The sequence below is a fragment of the Semicossyphus pulcher genome, unplaced genomic scaffold (assembly GCF_022749685.1).
Source record: "Semicossyphus pulcher isolate SPU_LCO1_2020_fin unplaced genomic scaffold, fSemPul1.0.p SCAF_17, whole genome shotgun sequence".
Taxonomy (NCBI): domain Eukaryota; kingdom Metazoa; phylum Chordata; class Actinopteri; order Labriformes; family Labridae; genus Semicossyphus; species Semicossyphus pulcher.
This window is the reverse complement of record NW_027211681.1, coordinates 11223870-11245689: the sequence shown is the minus strand read 5'-3', so window position 1 is coordinate 11245689 and position 21820 is coordinate 11223870. Positions and strand designations below refer to the sequence as shown.

The following is a 21820-nucleotide window of genomic DNA, read 5'->3' as shown; positions in this document are numbered from 1 at the left end:
GTAAAGGAAGTGCCATGTATATTTCCAGGCAGACTTTACTGTGGTTACAGGGTGGGAGTCCCGGTGACAGGCACATGCACATTGTGGAGATCCGGGAGCGGAGCGCATGAGTAGGAGCGCCCGATAGCACCGCACACCCATCGGCTTTCAGGTGGAGGTGGAAGAACCTTGGAAGGACGGAGGAGACAGACTCATAAACTACATCCGAGGTGAGAAACATTCACACAGTTTTCAGTCACAGCAGAGGGTTCTTTAAATGGTATTAGGTTGTATTTTAGCTACCGTATGGTAGGATAGTGTAAGCAAATTAGGCTCATTGTTTAAACAGTGTCAGCATAACTTTACGTCCCACTTATATCTTTGGTTTTGTAATAATATAGGCTGGTATGAGATGAAATAAATAGACTGATTCAAAGTGCCAACAAGTGCCATGACCCCATGTGTCCTCATACAAACAGTTAGCCTGGACTTGCGAAGCGCACACCTATTTCGATTAAGCACTTCCATTAACTCCAGCCATTTAGACCAGATGTTAACATTTGCTTTTATGTCATAACGTATACTTTGAAGTGGTTGATGTTATGCGACTTGTTTTCTTCTACATCCAGCGTTTTAAACCTCCAAACACTAGCTTGTACGTGTTTTCATACTTATTTGTAGTACGCATGCGTGGATGTTGGTGTTTTGCTGTGTGTGTTTAGCAGCACGCTGGCGGCAAGTCCCTCTTTATGGTCTTGGAAGCAGTAATGCTGAGCTGGTCTCCAGGGAGATCTCAGCAATCAGGGAGGAGTATATGACCGAGGAGGGAGGGAGGGGGTTTGAGGATGTGTGGACGAATGGATGGTTCAGCCTCCTTATGATGCAGAAGGATGGAGGACAGAGAGAGAGTGGACTGGGAGAGAGAGGGGTGAGATATAAATGGATGAAGACAGGAGGGATGTAAAGATGGATGAATATGAGAGAGAGTAAAAGAGGATAAATGGGTGTGTGCTTGTGTGTGTTGGTGTTTTTAAAAGGGTGTGTCAGTGGGTCGATGAATGGTCAGATGGGTGATGGATGAAACATACAAGGAGGGGAGAGGAGGACAATCTATCGCTCCTCTCCTACCGCTCAGGATCCACTCATACCATAAGTTTTGTAACATGAGTCCATGTGAGTAATGTCTAGAGAGCAGCGGGTGACAGATGGAGGCAGAGAGAGTGGAAGGAGCACGCCCTGGCCGTGATTCATGGCACAGGGGCGACCGATAGGAGGGATGAAGGAGGACGAGAGACCATTTTTTAAAACAACTCTTCCATTTACCAACAAGTATCTGCTCAGCTATTAGCGAGGATGCATTTTTCAGACATGTGAGTGTAAACCCGAATTCACAAATAGCTGAGATTCCTCACTCTGACAACCGAACACACAAGTACTGTCTTACCACATCGCTTCCCAGAAGACCAACCCCTCGGCCTTTAAATAAGACAGCAGTTTTAGCCAGGGAGGCCGGTGATGCAGCCAAATCAAACTCATTAATCATGTCAAATGTAACTCCAAGAAAATTTCATTTTCATTCAGTTCTTTTGTTGCATGATGCAAATACTTTTAAAATACATCAGTATAAAGGTGACTTTTTCTTGGCTTGTGCTCATTCTCTTTTCCCCTTTTTAGTTATTAATATAATAAAAATAAATACACTCTAGACCAGAGCTTGATACAATTGTTTGACACACATGATTTCCAAGTTATCAGAGCTATACAGTCTGTGCCTGTGGCTAATTCATTAGATGGCTAATGAGCCAGTAAACCATCACATTTCCCCCAGAGTTAGATTCTATGGTGGTGGCTGACCACAGTTGTTCATTTATCAGACTTAAGAAGCTAAGAGAGCTTGTGGAACGTAGCAGATGCACACTTTGCCTGTATCTCCAGTGAGAGAGTGACGGATGAAGACACATACCGGGTAACTTAAAAAAACCTGGTCTCCTCCTCAGTACTGTTCTTTCTCCTCAGCCTGCCGAAGGAAAAGCCAACAACAATCCTGACTCCTATGCATGGGCTGCTGCTAATCATTTCATGTTTGACAAGCACTCAACAAGCTAACAAGGCTGTTGCGGCGAGCGCAGTTAATCTGCTAATTTGGGTTTACGTATCACAAAATAATAATGATAATAAATATTATATAATTATTATAATTAATTAATATTCACTCACTTAAAAAGATTGAGCACAGACTTCTTTGATGGTCTGCTAGTTTAACAAATCACACGGCAGGCCATATTACTTGTCTGATGTAAATGTGTGACACCAGCAACACAAGCACAGCAGACAGGTGAAGTTCAGTGACTGAATTAGCTGAGATGAAACCTAGCTAGTTGCATCCACCTGTCACTTATAGCGAGTTATTTATAAATTCAGCCTAAATTCAGTTGTCATGAATAGAGATATGAACTGTAGAGGCCCAAATAATTGTTTGTTCCAGGCTCTTAATATACTAAAGTAGAGCATTTTAATCTGGGGACTAATTGGAATTGACTCACTTTTGGAGCCAGCCTCAAGTGGACACTTGAGGTACTGCAGTTTTTGGCACTTACACATTGGCTTCATTTCTCAGCCCTGGAGGTTTCCACTTGTTAAAATGTTATTTTTATAAGTTTATTGGAAAAAAATAAACATTACTGTATGCAGATCTTTTTTCTGAATTCTGCAAAAACATCATAGAATCACATCTGATCTCTCTGCATTAAGACATGATCATACATTATAATGCCACTAATAACTCTATATAAGGATTTTACTCATTATCAATTGATCAGCCATTCATTTTCCTGAAAAATTAATTGGTCATTTTGTCTATACAATGTCAAAAGCTAGTGATACATCCCTGTCACAATCTATAAGCAAGAAGTCATGTCATCAAATGCTTGTCAGACTATAGTATAAACAATAATAATATTTAATATACATGAAATAAGACCAAAGCAAGGAAGCAAATTGTCACAATTATAAAGAGAAAAGATTATGTAAATAGTTGCCAGTATTTTTTTGTTTTTTCTGCACAATCATGGTCATTAATCCTAAATGTGTGGGAAGTCGCTCTCTGTTTGACCTGCTGAACCTGTAATGACTTGTTTGCACTCTAGAATGTTCTGTTGTTCCTGCTGTCATACATGACATACATAGTCAGCTTCCTGTAGGCTCTGGTTTTCTGCTATAGTGTGGTTTTTTTTTTAGATTATTTTTGGGGCTTTTTTTGCCTTTATTTATTAATTTCACAGTATAGTGGATTGATTTGGAAATGAGGGAAGAGAGAGGGTGGGGGGTGATCTGCAGCAAGGAGCCGAGGGCCGGAGTCGAACCTGAAGCTGCTGCCTACATCAAGGACTGTGCCTCTATATAGGGGACAGGGACTGTAACCACTGAGATAAACTGGTGTCCCTATGCTGTTTAAGGGTCATAACTAGATTATTTTCATCATCTGTTAATATGTTGATTATTTTCCATTTAACAGATTAAGCACTTCTTGTTGTGTTTTTGACCAACTGTCATGGACAGAGCGATTTTAAATTAACCTCAATACAAAACAAAGAAAGTCATCAATTTATCACCAGGGAAAAGCCAGAAAAGGGAATTGTTGTCCTTTTTACAGATAAATGAATGAAATGTTTGTTTTTCATCATTGATTATGACTAATTTCTGCTAATTGCTCAATAAACTAATATCAGCACTCGTCGTTCTCCATCTTTGTCCATCCTTTAATGGACTCAGGTCCCATTAACAGCATTTTTTAATCAATGGTTGGTCCTTTTTGTCTGAATGAGTTTCACCATCTAATGAATACGTTGGGAGTCTGATTCCGAGCCTTTCCTCCTCTCTCGTCCTGTTTTATCTGACAGATGGCACTAGCCAGAGATCCGGGGACGGGCCTTGAGCAGAGGGATGCAGCCGACCAAAACTTTGACTACATGTTCAAGCTGCTGATCATCGGGAACAGCAGCGTGGGGAAAACCTCCTTCCTGTTCCGCTTTGCAGACGACTCCTTCACTTCAGCCTTTGTCAGCACGGTGGGCATCGACTTCAAAGTAAAGACCATCTACAGGAACGACAAGAGGGTCAAACTTCAGATCTGGGTGAGTTGAGAGCAGTGAAAACAAACAGCAGTAACACAAACATGTCCTTCATAAAAATGCTATTCATTCACAGGTTGACTGAGGTTAGTTGGCCACATCCAACGGGAAAAATGATGAGTAGAGCCTTTCAGGTGCTACTTTTTACAGATATTCTTTCTATTCTGTGCTCTGTAGCTTGGCAAATCATTCTGGCATGAAAAATAATCAGAGCGAAGCTCATTAAAAATCCTTTGCTTTCCCCTCACTTTCCTGCTTTCACACTATTTACCATTACATGCACATAGACATACTCTGTATATTCAAACAGACACTTGTTGAAGTGATGTGGGTCACTGATCTAATCACTTTGTAGCAACAGGTTATTATTTGCAAATCTTAACTGTATATCTGACCTTTTCTTCATGATATATAATTTTTCTTTAACCAAATTATTTACAAAAATATTGTTGATCAGTTTATTTAATAAAATATACAAGGAAAATCTAATTTAATTTCAGGTTCGACTGACTTTTCATGTATGCAGGAAAGAGCAAAATTCACCCACCAAATGAGCCACATGTCGATCTCTTTTTCCCTGTAATGACGCGTGTGCCCATTGTTTCGTCAGCGGTAAAACTCTCACTTTTGGTCACCAAGGGGAAACATAAATGGGTGCAGACCTAAATGCCTCCTGAAGCAACAACTAATCAGAGCAAAGAGCCACATAGCAGTTGACTGCCAGGTTCGGTAGCGAGCTGCACATCCAGTTCATGTGGCTTCTAGTTAAACATAAGATGTTTGGGGTTTAATGATTAAGTGACCAACACGTACTGTACATCCATCCATCATTTATGCTGCTCATCCTGTTCAGGGTTGCAGGTGGGCTGGAGTCTATCCCAGCTGAGAGGCGGGGTACACCCTGGACTGATTGCCAGTCAATCACAGGGCTGACACAGAGACAGACGACCATTCATGCTCATGCTCACACCTACGGGCAATTTAGAGTCACCGTTGAACCTAATGAGTCTTTGGGCTGTGAGGAAGCCTGAGTATCCGGAGTGAACCCACGCATGCACGGGGAGAACATGCAAAGTCCACACAGAAAGGCCCACTATGTCTAAACATTCACAATATAGGTCAAAATAATCGCAATTAGATATTCTTTCAAAATCGTTCAGCCCTGTCGGCAACTAATTTTCTTTTCCTGATTAATGGAATAATCAAACAATCATTGCCACTTTCATTTTTAATCAGTTCAACACTAATGACGAACGAAACGGAAAAATCCTGTGATGGCCGACTTGACAAGACCAGACTAAAAAGTTAGTTTAATACAATGAAGAGATGAAGAGTACAGTGAGCTGACAGCAGAGGTGTCAGTTAAAGAGAGCTGTGGCCCTCACATCACTGAGGTCTAAAGAGCTCATAATTTCCAGCTGAATGCTCGGGCTGCGTTTTCATTCCCCATGCCACAAATAGAAAGATAGAAAACAAGCTAGACAGACAGTACATCAGCCAAATTGACTATAAAAAGCTGCAGCCGCTTTAATGTCAAATCTGTTATTTACTTTCATTAATTAACAGCATTTTACCTTTTGGTTGAGAGCTTCTAAAACCCAGCTTCAGATTCAGAGCGAGTAAAGCTTTTAAAAGCATTGTTACACAATACAGACTGTTTATCCTCACCCCAGTGTGCAGTTTGCCCTGTTACACGCTGCTGCCTGTCATGGATGTGGCGCAAACTAATCTCTCACACTCCGGAGTTAATGACAGTTGATGTTTAACATCGTCTCCAGACGGCAGGGTTCATGAAAGATGCATGGGTAAGAGCTGAGCTGAATGTGCTTACTGTGCAGGCTGACACCCAGGACAGATCTATTACTGAATGTAAGTGGAAGGCGAGGAGTCACCCACAGCAGTGTTAGATGAAAGTAATGCATTTTTTCAGCTTTAAATATTCAGCATAGCATGCCTTCTCTGCTCTGCTTAACAGTGCTACAGTTGCATACGTTTACACAAAGAAAGTGCAGAGGAACATTTTATTAGCTGCTGAGCAACTTGAATGGGTTTCATGGGGATTGTAGTAAAAGCTCGTGCTGTGACTCCCACAGTGTGGTGTCTCTGAGATGTATTGTAGGTCAGGATCCAGATGCTTAAACAGTTTTCACACCATCAGATAAGAGCTTGAAGAAGAAAAAATACTGTTTATTTTTGTCCCTGAAGCGAGTCCTTGTGTATTTACAGGGTGTGGCCACTTCCACACATGACGGGAAACATTCACTTCTGTTTCCAGAGAGTTAATGATTCACCTTTTCCTCTCAGGACAACCAAGTTAACCATTTGTTTTCTTCCCTCCAGAATCATTTGCTCATTTCATTCAAGGAACAACCATAGTTGTCCTCATTAAGGATCAATCATCCAGTCTTCAAGGCTCAGTCGTGGGTTGTGTCTTATTATTTTAACTGGAAATGTTCCCATAATTATCAGGTGTGTCGTGTGTTTACAGGACACAGCAGGGCAGGAGCGTTACCGCACCATCACCACAGCTTACTACAGAGGAGCCATGGGGTTCCTGCTTATGTATGACATCACAAGCCAGGAGTCGTTCTGTGCTGTACAGGACTGGTGGGTACATCTCCAAATGTAAAGCCACACTATATTAGGGTCAGCTATGCAATAGGTAAATGTGAAGTATATATGTAAAGCTTTGTGCCATTCGTTTTTTTGTTGGTATCTATGAATGAGGACAAGTTGCTGTGAGTAAAACACAGATTTAAATTGTTACAGGGGGTAAAGTTTGATCGCAGTAACAGGATATCTCAAAGAAAAATAGCATACATCTGCAAACACAGTAAAAAGAAAAGAAAGAAGAGAGCACTCCAAAATTTCCTTAAATCAGCATCTCTCTACATGTCACGGCCAGCCCAATCCAGATCCGAACCCCACTGAAAACCTCCTGAATGTGATCAAGAGGAAGATGGATGTTTACAAGCTATCGAACAAAGCAGAGCTGTTGGAATTTTTCCTCAAAGAGTGGCATCATGTCACCCAACAGCATTGTGAAAGACTGGTGGAGAGCATGCCAAAATGCATGAAAGCTGTAATTAAAAACCAGGTAGTCGCACCAAATATTGATCTCTGAACTCTTCCTGAGTTTAAACATTAGTATTCTGTTGATGAAACATGAACTTGTTTTCTTTGCATTATTCAAGGTCTGAAAAACATCTTTTTTGCATGTTTTGGTTATCTTAACTGCTCTGCTAATAAAAGACCTCAATGAGAATATTTTATTTGGAAGTAAGGAGAAAGTTTGTATACACTTAAACAAAAGTTCATAATACAAACACAAACCTATAAATAAAAAAACCAGAGAAGAACTTTCTTTTGCAGAGGCTGTATGAGCGCCTGCGCCTGCACCCGCCTGCTGTTTTTTAAACTGTAAATTATGCTAAGCTACTCCACAGGTATCACAGAGTGAAACACAAAGCTTGAAATTAGCATAATATCACCCCTTTAAGTTAAAGTAGAATAAAAACACAAACAAATACAGCTAAAAGTCCCGCAATCACACTTTCTGAAGTCAAAATACTTCTCTGGGAGAATGTCTCCATGCGCGAGAAGACGGATCGTAACAGAGGCATAATAATCCCGCCTTGAACTGGCATGTGTAAAAAGCCCTAGTGCGTCACAGCAGGAAAAAACAGTAGGTGTGAAAATGTTGCATTGTTGTTTCTCAGGGCAACCCAGATCAAGACGTACTCGTGGGGCAATGCTCAAGTAGCGCTGGTGGGCAACAAGCTGGACTTGGAAGAAGACAGGCAGGTCCCCACTGAAGACGCCAAGAGACTGGCCAGAGAGCTCGGTCAGCATACACACACACACACACACACACATAAAAAGACTTATATCACATAGTCAGCAGGAAAACACATCACTTAATAATGACTCATCACCTGTCTTTATCTCTCTCTCTCTTCTCTCCAGGCTTTCAGTTCTTCGAGGCCAGCGCCAAAGACAACATCAACGTGAAGCAGGTTTTTGACAAGCTGGTGGACGTCATTTGTGAGAAGATGAACGAGAGCCCCAACGGTGAGGCCGGTCTGTCGGCCAATCACAAGGGAGCTGACCTGAAGGAGACGCCCCCTGGCAGCCAGGGGCGCTGCACGTGCTGATAGCTGACAAAGGAAATTTGGTTTCATAGTCACACGCACACACACATATACAGATTAACTTAACTGTCACAGTCCTCTTATTGTGGAAGTACTTGACTTTATGTTACTGCAATACTGTCATGGATGCTCTTGCTCATTATTTTATCTGTTTATCAGCATTTCATTGTTATTTGAATGTGACTGTTACACTGACATGCCAAAGAGCTGCGCTGAGCGGCTGTGCCTTTTTCCCGACACCTCTGCTCTATTGCTTCTTCATTAGTGGGTGAACAGCACCTGTTGCAGGTGGGGGAGTAAATGAAAGGCAGGAGCCAAATCAGCATGACTGGGGATTACTGTGATTTACTTGAGTCATGCTGCCCCCTTGTGGTTGTTGCGTGAAATTACACCACCTTGACTCTTTACCACACACTGTGTATCCTTTGAATCTGACCCCTTTAGTCCTGCTGAGAGACACGGCTCCTGACTGCTCAGTGCAAAGTCAAACATACCTGAAAGGTGCTGTGTCATTCCAGGTCTGCCCGTGTAGCCTGGACTTGTGATTATCACTGTTTCAGAGGGATGTTCTCATTTGCTTTTAATTTATATTTTTCTTTTAATGTTGCTGTGTTGTTTTTTTTTTACCATTTTATGGTAAATGCGAGTTGAATATTTTCTTCATTACATTTATTTTGTCCCTCAAAAAGTTCAGATTAAAATAAATTAATCTACACAGTGTGTCTGTTGGTTTTCATTTGTGCGAACTAAGTAATTGAAAATTATTTTTCTGAATTAAAAACCCTCTAAAAAAATAGAAAGAATCTGATAGTTGGTGACATGAGTAATGAGTTCCTATAAAATTGAATCAATCATGTTTTATCCCCAGACTGTTAAAATGAAACACCCTGATTGTGTTTATGCGAACATTAAATCATTTCATTTCTTTTTAGAAAGGTCCTGTGTTTTGACCTCTGTGTGAAATGTCATTCAATCATTAATTTGACATCAATGTAAATAGTTGGACTATTAATTCGTTGTAAAGCCATAAAAGTTTCTATTTTTGAACGGACTTTGGTCAATGGAAATGTTGCTTACCCTAAATGCAAAGTCGGTGATGTGGAGGGCATGAACTCCTTTCTGTCCTATCTGTGTATACTCTTGTGTGTTTGTGTGTGTGCGCATGTGTGTGTGTCGGTTAAACCTGTGGTGAGAAGATAAAGGGGCATGTGAAACCCTTGTTGAGCAGACACTCCTGGTTGATCAGACCTCAGCGGACAGACAGATTCAGAGCAGTACAGGTATGAGCTTCATGCTTCTTATACACTTTTAATGGAATTATTGAACAATATGATCAACAGATAAGAACTTAACATTTTATCTACAACCATCTAAAATCATTGGGATCTAATATGTTTTAACCAGAGAAAGAATGGAAGATGAATGACACTTGGTATTTAATAATTGAAGTTGTTCCCTCTTTATCAAAGTGTAACTTTCTTTGTGATGTCTCATTATTGTCATTTTGTTGGTTGTTATATTTAAGTGGGTTCAGTTGAAATCACACTTGATTATAACAACTTTCAGACTGAATGAGCCAAGTAACGTTTGGCTTATTTCACTTCATCATCAACACTTCACAGCAGAGGAAGCTAGCTCCGTTAGCTGTTACTTTTCTTGTCACAGATCTTGAGCTGATGTAGGCAGTTCTTAAAAACTTGCCTGAAAACTGTTATTTGTCCTGTTCAAACGCCCTAAGGGCTTATGTGAAAGGTGCTCCAAAGGACAACGTGATTCCGCTGTGGCTATGGAAACATTTTATTGCCTCTTGCAATAAGGAAACAGGATCCAAATAGGCTCCCATGAAGTGTTACAGTCAGAGGTGCAATAAGGAAGAACAAAAGATCAATCTCTATAAAACTGAGCTCATGTCTCGGATACAGGTGACAGAAGGGAACAAAGTTGTGCAAGCTTGGGGACAAGGAAGTCACTGTGTGTGTTTTATGATTCAGTGTGACTACCAGTAACATACGTTAGCTTCACCTTTAACTGCGATCTAATCAGAGAACATCAGATTAATAAGAGCGTGATAACAAAAATGACCATGACCTACTTACATGGCACCTTTCCAACTTGTAAGTTTTATGGCGTAATTGAAATAGATAATTTAGTTAACACAATGAAGAGATCAGGTTACTAAGAGTAGCACACAGAGGAGTTTTAGTGAATTTTCCCTGTTTGTACCAGATGGAGTCTGACGTGTTAAGAGGAAGCCGTCGAACATTTCTTGTAACTCAAACATGTTTTTGATGATCCTTTAAATAACTTGCGGCGAGGCAAAATAAAGTGTGGATATGAACATGAAACTTGAATCACACATGAACCGAAACCTTGGGTTACGTCAGCATGAAGGCGATTGGGACCCCTTGTGTTTTTTTGCTGCCAGTTACTGTGGTTAATGTGTAACCCAAAGCAAATGCCATCTGACCCATGTTGGTGCTTGCCGTCCACATACATACCATTGATTTTCCTATGAGAGCTAACATGCAAATTAAACCATAATCCCATAAGCAGAAAATAAGGAAGTGTTTCCTATTCTTTGATTATTGAGTTAGCTGAACTAACAGACTTCTTTGCTCTTTTTGTTTTGCAGTGTGAAAAAAACAGTCCGCCAAGATGTGTTGCTCCGGCTTTCTCAAAATGATCATGTTCGTCTTCAATGGCGTCATCTTTGTAAGTTGAAACAAGGAAACTGCCAATTGTTTTTTCTACTTCTTCCACATGAAAACAGCCTGTGCAGCACACATTACAGTCACTAATGCAGTAAGAGTACAAGCTATTCCCTTTGGCTTTGTATAAAATTCCCCTATCCAGCTAAACCTGTGAAATAGCTGAGTACCTCTATTCAGTGAGAGCTGACAGGAATAGTTTGACATATATGAAAAAACTCTTCATCACTTTGTATTGCGAGAGTTGTAAAAAGAGTTGTTGTTTGATTGCTGAAGCTGAAGCTACAGCCTGCAGATGATTAGCCTAGCTTTGCCTAAGAGACCACCTGTTGTTTGGGACATAACACTAGTACTTTAAAGATATAATCTCAAAGTTCTTAGTCTCGTTCTCTTTGGCGGCACCTAATGGCGATAAACGGTAATCGCGAGATTGCGCTTCCCAATTTAACCAGACATCTACGGTTGGCTCCCTTTGTTACAGTTGTAACTCTTAACTTTCCTGGCTGACGGTCGCTTTCCTTTTTAGACTGTTTGCCGTCCTCTGAGCGTCTAATTTGTTTCTTTTTCTTTGGATTTTCACTTATTTTTGAAGTCGTATCTGTAGTCTTCGATCTTTTCTTTGTTTGTTCAGCCATAGTAGATTACTGTTTACTCGCAACGCTTGCAGAGACCGGAAAAGCAGCCGCTTAGCTCCACCTACCCTAAGCTAAACTAAGCTAAACTAAGCTAACTGGCTTGACATAAGGGTTGTGCCAATGTTTTCATCTTACTTAAGGCACAAAGACGAATTAGCCTATTTCTAAAAATGTTGTACAAAGTTTCTAAAAAAAACCTTTGTTTATGAACTGTCATGTCCTCAGTTAGAGCTCTCATTACAGAAAAAAATGTATGTCTTTTATTGTACAACTCAAGTTTTTACTATTTCAACATTATGTCTTCATGCTTTAATCTAATGTCCATTCTTTCTCTCTTTTCTTCTTACCCATCATGCAGTTGGCAGGTGCAGCCATCCTGGGTGTTGGGGTCTGGGTGAAGGTGAACAGTGATTCCTTTCTGGGTATTCTGAATGGCGTGGATGGCGCTCCTTCTGGGTTATCCGAGCTTGTCTACGTCAGCTACGTGCTCATTGGAGTGGGTGTTGTGCTAGTGATCATTGGCTTCCTGGGCTGCTGCGGAGCTGTCAAGGAGAGCAGGTGTATGCTGCTGACGGTGAGTGATGTCTGAAAGGTCCACTTCCACTGCTCGGTTGCTCTGATATGAAGCTGTTTAATAATATAGTATGTAGCTTTAGATTTGAATCTCTGCAGTATCTTTCTACTTACTTAACGTCTGCTTAAATGTCCTGTTTCTCACTCTGTTGGTGAGACTTGATTTCAAAGACACAGTGAGAATTTCACATAGTAATTTATCCTTTTCCCTTCATTCAGTTCTTCAGTATCGTGCTGGTTATTTTCCTCATCGAGGTCGCTGGTGCTGTGGTGCTGCTCGTCTTCCAGGATGTTGTAAGTGTCTCTCGAAAGCACAACAGGATCTAGCTAGTAATAACTGCCTTTGTAAAAATGTTGCACAGTGAAAAACCCTGAAGAACTGATGCAATGTTTTTCTACCCATCCTTCTCAGGCTCAGGAACTTCTTGGCGAACTTGAAGATGAAGTTAGAAAAGGCATTGAAGTAAACTATGGAAAGGATGAGGGTCTGACATCTCTCTGGAATGCCACCATGGAGCAGGTACTGCACCTATAATTTATGTTTTATGTTTCAACTGAATTCTTCAGTCAGGAGATTTACACACTTCTATTGTCACAAGCAGCTGTTGAACTGTTCGTGTTTCTTTGTGGTCTCCTTCTAGTTTAAGTGCTGCGGATACAAGAACTACACTGATTTTGATGGCTCTCCTTTTAACGAAGAACATGGTGTTTATCCACCAACATGTTGCAATGCGTCCATCACTACCGGTGTTTGCAATAAAAATGGAGCGAGTAGATCGGTATGAGACCAATTTACTCTTGATTCAACTTTGTGCATGTTAGCAATAAAACAATGAAGTGTGGTGACGTGCATCAAACATTCTCTATCTCTGTCGTTCTTCCAGATGATCGATGGCTGCTTTGATAAGCTGCTGCAGCTGATAGAGGACAATGCTGTGGTCGTTGCAGCTGTGGCTTTAGGAATTGCTGCTCTTGAGGTACAGAACACAAAGTCAGACAGGGTTCTTCACATTTTCTCATCCCTTTCAATATCTTTCAATAATTATTGTTTGACTTTATTGCTACCTTTTTAAATAAATACACAAATATAATAACAAGCATCATCATTATTTATTACTATCATTGGCAGGAGACGCATATTATGAACTATAGTCAATATTTTTAGTATAACAGTGCATTAAATTGCAATGTTAAAGGGGTCATTGAACTGATGAACCTACAGAGAATTATCATCTAAATCTCCAGCTCCCCTCAAAATTAACATTTTCATTGCGAGAATCCATTTTTATCAGTCTGGCTTGCAACTTCACTGTTCTATACGTTTATTTCTGAGTTACACAACTGTGGAGAAATTTATAAAAACATATCTCATTCTGATTTAAAATTCATTACTTCTTTTATGAGTTTGAGGCCCAAAAATATTTGCTGAATATGGTGCAACACCGGTATGTCTCTATTATTTGTATGTTCATGCCACATTGTGCGGATTAATGTGAATAATATAACAAAAGGTATTAAAAGGAAAATAACAAGTTGATTTATAGAGTTATTTTTTAACAGTTTAAAAATCCTTAGCAAGCTAAAAAGATCCAAAATAGCTTGTCCCTAAATGTTTCATGGTACTCTATACAAGCTCTATCTCAGATCCACTACACTGTGTTTAGATTATGTGTTTAACTGATTAACTGTTTTCCTTACAGATTGCTGCCATGGTGGTATCGATGGTTCTCTACAACAACATTGGCAACAAGGCATAGTGATTCGTGTGTGGGATTGGAGAAGAATAATGTAATTGGTGGAGTTATTTGACTTGTTAGCATCTTTTATCATATAAAGTTATGTTTTTTTTCTTGATTCAAAAAAGAGGGATTAAAAGTCGTTTAATGCTCGACCTACAATATTGCATACAGAGCATTTAAATCAAAAATGTGGTTGATGGAGCTGACATGTTCTTCGTTTAGAAACTGTACACATTTATATGTGATTTATTTATGTTTTCATAGGGCTGTTGTTGTGCTGACATTTAATTTGCTGATACATGTAGCTATGTGAAATGATGCAGAAATAATTGTGTCAGTTGTTCATATCCCTTGCATTCACTGTTGTAAAATGATACCTTTATTTTTTTATGTTTGATCAAATTGACATATTAAACACAAAAACACAATCTTGACTTGTACTATATACATGCATTGACTGTGGTCTTCTTTTGCATATTTTCATTGGCATGATTGAATGCTTTATATGTATACATTAAATATATAAATGAATGTTTATATAATGGATTGAATTAGGGACAAATTACGAATTATACACAGGAATCTAAACTCCAAATCAATTTTATCTTTTTCAGTTGCTAGTCGGAGAGTGAACGGAAAAGGAAGTCATGACCGGAAGTAGTTTATGCTAACCGCTGACTGTAGGTTAGCATAACCACTGTCCAGGCACATTAGCCGCTGGGTTTTAGGTTGGCTTCAACCTAATAAGAATTTACCCATGTATTTTATTTTCACTCCAAATTTGAAGTTACAAGCAACAATATAACAATTAGTATCTTAAATATATTCTTACAACGTCCTTACTTAAAAATGGTTCACTGACGCGATTGACCCTGACCGTTGTCCATTGCTGCTAGTTTAGTGATTTGATTGGCCGGTTCATGTTGCTGCAAGTGTGACAAGATGTTTGGGATAGCATAAGCATGTTACAACAGTGTGTAGTCTACCAGTTACTACAAGTGCCGAATCGTTTCGGTGAAATACAATATGTAAGAGTACAATAAGTGGACCGTGATACCGTTGTTATTGATAAGAAAGGAGAAAGGGTGAAAGATATTTGCCTGACCGGTCACAGATGGCTAATTCCAGCATTGAGGATGCTAACATGGTGGAGACATTATTATGGTTCACATGGAGGATACTGAGGAGGACGTTGAAGAGGTATGTCAGACCGAGCTGCATTCACATTGTGAGTTAGCTTTATGGGCTGAAAGTATTAGCTACTTCCTATGTTATGTGCTCTGTGCCTCCAGCTAACGTTAGCTACAGCTAGCATGAGACCTGTTACTTTTTTATTAGCAATGTATGATGAATCCATTTTGTTAGCCTATGTCGTTTTGCTCACAGCTAGGTATTGAGTAAATCCACGTATGATTTTGGTGGTGGCGGCTTTGATTTGGAGTTTTATTGTTTGTGGCTGTTATTGTGTACTTTTTGTATGCACTTGATTTGTTCATTCAGTGTTGTGTGTGTGTGTGTGTGTGTTTGTGTGTGTGTGTGTGTGTGTGTGTGTGTTTATTTTCAGCGTTCAACTAGTTAACTAGTGCTATTTGTGTATTTTCAGCATTCGGTAGTTAATTAGTGCTATTTATGTATTTATTTTCAGTATTCAACTAGTTAACTAGTGCTATTGTATTTATTTTAAGCATTCAAATAGTTAACTAGTGGTATTTATTTATTTTCCGACTTCAACTACTTTAGCTATTTATTTAGCGTTCAACTAGTTATCTAGTGTTATTAATGCGGTCAACTAGTTAACAATTGCTATTTATTTATTTTCAGCATTTAACTAGTGCTATTTATCCATTTATTTATTTTCAGCGTTCAACTGGTAAATTAGTGTTATGTATTTATTTTCAGCATTCAACTGGTTAACTGGTGCTATTTATTTATTCTAAGCATTCAACTAGTTAACTAGTGTTATTTTAAATATATATTTTCAGCATTCAACTACTATATATATATATATATGTGTGTGTGTGTGTGTGTGTGTGTGTGTTTGTTTCTAAAAAGGGTTTAAAAATTAACTGTGGTGAGTAAGTTGCGACATATTTTTCAGAGATAATGTAGACCAAAAAGATAGTTGAGTTAAGGACCATCCTTCTTTAAGTGCTAATAACAATTAATGCTAATGTTTTTTTTTCCTTTTTCATTTTAAAGAGCTACTGACATTTTATGAGTGGAAGAGGGAGGAAAGGGATTGCAGTAATGTCTCACTTAAACCAGTCCAATAATACACTTTTTTTTGTTGTTGCTCATATGCAGTACTTTGCAAAAGTTTTAGGCAGGTGTGAAAAAATGCTGTAAACTAAGAATGCTTTCAAAAATGGAAGTGTTAATAGTTTATTTTCATCAATTAACAAAATGCAGTGAATGAACAGAAGAGAAATCTAAATCAAATCAATATTTGGTGTGACCACCCTTTGCCTTCAAAACAGCATCAATTCTTCTAGGTTCACTTGCACACAGTTTTTGAAGGAACTCGACTGGTAGGTTGTCCCAAACATCTTGGAGAACCAACCACAGATCTTCTGTGGATGTCAGCTTCCTCAAATCCTTCTGTCTCTTCATGTAATCCCAGACAGACTTGATGATGTCGAGATCAGGGCTCTGTGGGGGCCATACCATCACTTCCAGGACTTCTTGTTCTTCTTTACGCTGAAGATAGTTCTTAATGACATTGGCTGTATGTTTGGGGTCGTTGTCCTGCTGCAGAATAAATTCGGGGCCAATCATACGCCTCCCTGATGATATTGCATGATGGAGAAAATGCCTGTATTTCTCAGCATTGAGGACACCATTAATCCTGACCAAATCTCCAACTCCATGTGCAGAAATGCAGCCCCAAACTTGCCAGGAACCTCCACCATGCTTCACTGTTGCCTGCAGACATTCATTATTGTGCCGCTCTCCAGCCCTTCGGCGAACAAACTGCCTTCTGCTACAGCCAAAAATTTCAAATTTTGACTCATCAGTTCAGAGCACCTGCTGCTGTTTTTCTACACCTTAGTTCCTATGTTTTCATGCATAGTTGCGTTGCTTGGCCTTGTTTCCATGACGGAGTTTGGCTTTTTGGCTGCAACTCTTCCATGAAGACCACTTCTGGCCAGACTTCTCCGAACAGTAGATGGGTGTACCTGGGTCCCACTGGTTTCTGCCAGTTCTGACCTGATGGCACAATCTTCCGATTTCGAAGGGAAATAAGCTTGATGTGTTTTTCATCTGCTGCACTAAGTTTCCTTGGCTGATCACTGCGTCTACGATCCTCAACGTTGCCCGTTTCTTTGTGCTTCTTCAAAAGAGCTTGAACAGCACATCTTGAAACCCCAGTCTGCTTTGAAATCTTTGTCCGGGAGAGACCTTGCTGATGCAGTAGAACTACCTTGTGTCTTGTTGCTGTGCTCAGTCTTGCCGTGGTGTATGGCCTGTGACATGAACCTGTCCTCCACAACCTCACCTTGGTAGCAGAGTTTGGCTGTTCCTCACCCAGTTTTAAGCCTCCTACACAGCTGTTTCTGTTTCAGTTAATGACTGTGTTGATTGATGATCATTAGCACCTGTTTGGTATAATTGGTTGATCATACACCTGACTATAATCCTACAAAATCCCTGACTTTGTGCAAGTGTACCTTTAAGAATTGATGCTGGTTTGATAGCAAAGGGTAGGAACACCAAATATAGATTTGATTTAGATTTTTCTCACTTATCATTTTGTAAATTGATAAAAATAAACTATTGTTATTTATATTTTTGAAAGCATTCTTAGTTTACAGCCAACGTTTTTTCACACCACCGTTTGCACAGTACTATATATATCCATCAAATCCCTCTACAGCCTGTGTTGTTGTTGGATAGCTCTTTCGTGGCCAGCTGCTGGTGTGGCGGATCATTTGTGCAGTTAGCAAGGTTTAAAGGTTGCACCCGTTAACAAATAATAGGATTGAACAGCTGATAAATTACACAGGTGGATAGGAAGGTGTGTTCCATATGGTTTAGCCTTATGGTTGGAGCTGTTTTAATTTGCTGTACATGTGGAGGTTAATTGCTGCGGATATGTAACTAGACAGTTTACATCATAAAGGACTGATCACAGTGTGTGTCAGCGAGTTTGAGTGTGTGTTTACTGTAGTATAGTTAGTGTAGTCAGCAGGTTGTCCTGTCACATGTTCTGCCATATGTACATGAGGAGGACTCTTCTCGGTGGCGTCATAATATGAAAACATCATCTATCATCATCATAAAACAGTTAAAGGCAACGTGACAAGTGTGCGTCACATTATTGTTCTCTGGGTTAGATAGTTGTAATGTCGGATTGTTTGTAGGCACTCTTGTAAAAGTGAACGTAGAACACAGGGTACAAGAAGTGAAGCCAATAATAGATAACATATTTGTGAACATCACAGGTTAAAAGCTTCCTACAAACATGATGATAATAAACATTTTTACATGATCTGAAAGGTGTTTCCTCTCTGCCCAGCATGAAAACATCTTTATGGTCGCAAAGCCAACATTATAATCCAGCATATCCACAGAATTAGCTCAGCTCTGCAGCACCACAGACATGGCCCTGCTGTTCTCTTTTTTGCTGTACATGTTGTACGCTGTCTTTTATTTGTTTGGCTGCTTTACGACAGTTGCAACGTAGTGAGGTGACGAGGCGTTTTGTGAAGAGGTTACAGGAAAGTCTTGTTACAGGATCATGGGCGAACTTGAGACTGGGACACATCTCTCATCTCTGAGCAGTTTTCATTTGATCAGGTTTTATTGACTTTATTCTTTGGTTGTATCAGTTGTGCAAAATAAAGTCAACAATCCTCAGAGAAGGGTGGTTTTTGACCCTTTTTACATGACTGACTAAATGTTGCTAAAGTGAGTTTCTCCTTTCTTAAAAGAACAACATTCATCGCCGCAACAACTGCCGCATTGAAATATGTTAGCACTGTGAAAAGCTTTCGCAGAGTCAGTACTTTTTCCTGTACGTGTCACTCAGGCTTTAAAATGTAAAGAAAGGGGGAGAAGACATTTAAATAACTTCTTGTGTTAAAAGGAATAATTATTTCCTCTATCTGGGTGTGTGAGAAACATTTTCAGAACATGCTGTTTAAAAAGTGAGAGAGCAGGTGGCTAGGCAGGGGAGATAATACTTTGTAAAGTCTGCCCTCTTGTGGAAAACATAGAGACTGCAGATAAAAGGAAATTTCCCCATATGAATACAGTACACTTCCTTTCACGTTCTACATCACTTTTAATAATGCAACTGCTAAAAAAGTTTGGAAACAGTCCCCACCAACCTGCGTGTAAATGTTTCACATCAGTGAAGATCAGACAGCCTTCAGATTAGGTATAAACGTTTCCCGTTCTTGAATGTATCTGGACCATAATGTTAAGTGCTGGACGGGAAACAGACATGGACAAGAGTTGAGGAGTAAAAGTATCCTCTATGAGAAAGTCAAACACCCTGAATATTATCACCCTGTCAGCCAGTCGACCTTTCAGCAGCCGCTGTGTGATCAGGTCGCGGGTGACGGAGCTCATTGAAGTCTAATGGTGTAATGATGGGGCGACAAGGGGGAGGCTGTGGGAATAGATGGACAGGAGACGGCTTGTTTGCGCAGAGAACATAAACTCATTACTGCTTTACGGCTGAAGGTAACAGGAACACCTGCTCAGTGAGGCTTTTATTGTAGATGAGATCACATTTTTAACTCCAGCAGTGAAAGTTTCCCCTTGATCAGTTTGCTGCTTTTCGATCAATACTTCTGCAAGTTAGGGTTGAAATCCCCCCTGTGCATGTTCATTTTATGATAGTGAGGTAAAAAAAATCATTTGCTTGTGTACAGGTTGGAAAAGAGATGTTGCTTTAATGGAATATAATTATCGTAAGTTGCATATAAAAAGGATGTGAGTTGTAAGCTGTGGCTTTCACACTCACAGCATCTTAATTACTGAACACAGATGGAGATTTTGTTGTTCTGGACTTCAATTTTTAACCCACCTGTAGATTTTAAAATCTTAAAATAATCAAAGTGATCTTAATTCCTAAAATGTATCGCTAAAATGCTCAGTAACAACAGAATCCGCCTCACATTACGCTATTTTGAACCTCAAGGATGAAGCTCTTTTTATGACCTTGACACTGAAATCCTCTCAGTCTGGCGACCATCCACGAGCCGGAGTTATAAGCTTGGTGTGATGTCTGGTCTGGTGTGGGAATTGCGACACCTCCCGTGCATTAAAACACAGGTGAGAACTGGCAGCTACCTATATAAAAGAGTCCCTCCATCACACTGACAAAGCACTGACAGCAAGGTTGCCATTTGGAACCTTGGACCAAACCACCAGACAAAGATTTAGTTTTAATTTAACACTTAAACCGCATTTTTAAAAAAAACATATTTTTCTACTTTCCCTTTTTGTGTCGGAGAATGGCTTTCCCTATCAGCCTCGTGTTTTTGTGCAGTTGGGCAGCCGTAGCTCTTACATTCCCTCGCAGTGCGTTTGACAACATTGTGAAAGGGTCAAAAGCCGATTTTGAATCATCAGGCAGCGGACCAGATGAGCCCGTCCACGGAGTCGTGAAGGTGGTGCAGCTGGACCCTCGTGCCTTGGCCCAGTCAGGCTTCTTCAGACGGGGACTGACCCCCAGAAAAGCCCCCTCCCTCAGCTCCAGGATGTCCTTCCCTGCTTTCTTGTCTCAGGGGCGTCCAGGTCCGGCCCTGGCCCCCAGGACCCCGGTGAGTCCACTGCACCAAATGAACCCTAAAAATGAGATGGAGCTGAAGAAGAGGCAAGGCCTGCAGATGTGGCAGAGAGCCATCAATAAAGGAGAAAAGATGCACCTGCCAGTCAACCTGAAGGACACTAAGCAGACGTGCACGGCTGTACCTTTCACTCAGGTAAGAGGAAAAGATTCTTATATCATGTTTTATGCCAAGATTTTAATGCATTCCTCTGCAAAGTTCATGTCTTGAACAAAAGCATCAAGAGGAGTGATTCTTCCCACAGTCTAGTGAAAGATAGCAGTGTTAGCAGCTGTTTCATTGGCATTAAGAGATGTTCAAGAACTGTTCTTTAACAGAGAAGGGTGTTATAATTTCAGAGGAGAGCTTAACCTAAAGAAACTGGTATAATAATAGAGAGTAAGTGTACAGAAACGAAGCAGACAAGTGGTATTAAGTGTTGCGTTCCCTCTCTCTCCCTCTCCCAGCATGTGACAGCAGAAGGATGCAGCACGGTAACTGTGCACAACAAGCTGTGTTTCGGCCAGTGCAGCTCCCTGTTCATCCCGTCCGAGGGGGAGTTTGCAGGGCAGGGTGCTACTGGCACAGGGTCGCTCCACCACCGGGCCCCCTGCTCCCGCTGCGCCCCGTCCAAATCTCACACTGTGACCGTGCCCCTCCGCTGCGGAGCCGAGGTCAGGGAGAGGAGGCTGGTGGTGGTGGAGGAGTGCAAGTGTGAGACGGGCAGAGAGGAGAAGAGTTACCTGTCACTGTGATACAGCGGTTATAAGAAAAATGCACGACAGCTTGTTTTTTTGTCAGTGATTTTCTACAGTGAATAGAAGGGCAGGTTTTTAGGGTTGATGCCTTTTATTCTCTGTCTAATCACTGCAAAGATACGGACTTTAATATCACCTAATTGATGCCAAAATAATAAGACACTAATCTGTGTTTACATGTGTATTTGTGTGTGTATCTGTTTTTGTGTACGAGTCTGAATGTGTAATTCAGAGTAATATATTGTGGTATATTCCACCACTGACTGAAGACAAAGTGACCTATATGTTGGCCACGCTGCAACAGATGGATCCGTCCACACTGGACTGGAAAAATGTGTTTAGATTCATCTAAACTGAAATATTGTGAT

At 40.4% G+C, this 21820-nt stretch overlaps 3 protein-coding genes across 3 annotated transcripts; all 3 read left to right on the top strand.

Annotated features, from left to right (window-relative positions):
• The first annotated feature begins 90 nt into the window (after nt 1–90).
• LOC138594561 (ras-related protein Rab-3D-like) lies at nt 91–8975 on the top strand. The gene is made up of 5 exons (XM_069665695.1): nt 91–209; nt 3879–4112; nt 6598–6716; nt 7829–7953; nt 8076–8975. The coding sequence occupies exons 2-5, from the start codon at nt 3879–3881 to the stop codon at nt 8261–8263; spliced, it is 666 nt and encodes a 221-aa protein (XP_069521796.1). The 5' UTR covers nt 91–209; the 3' UTR covers nt 8264–8975.
• Nucleotides 8976–10915: 1940 nt separating this feature from the next.
• Nucleotides 10916–13933, top strand: tspan34a (tetraspanin 34a). Its single transcript, XM_069665696.1, has 7 exons — nt 10916–10972; nt 11962–12177; nt 12396–12470; nt 12589–12696; nt 12818–12955; nt 13061–13153; nt 13877–13933. The coding sequence occupies exons 1-7, from the start codon at nt 10916–10918 to the stop codon at nt 13931–13933; spliced, it is 744 nt and encodes a 247-aa protein (XP_069521797.1).
• Nucleotides 13934–20379: 6446 nt separating this feature from the next.
• On the top strand, nt 20380–21449 carry dand5 (DAN domain family, member 5). Its single transcript, XM_069665461.1, has 2 exons — nt 20380–20850; nt 21162–21449. The coding sequence occupies exons 1-2, from the start codon at nt 20380–20382 to the stop codon at nt 21447–21449; spliced, it is 759 nt and encodes a 252-aa protein (XP_069521562.1).
• The last annotated feature ends 371 nt before the right edge of the window (nt 21450–21820 follow it).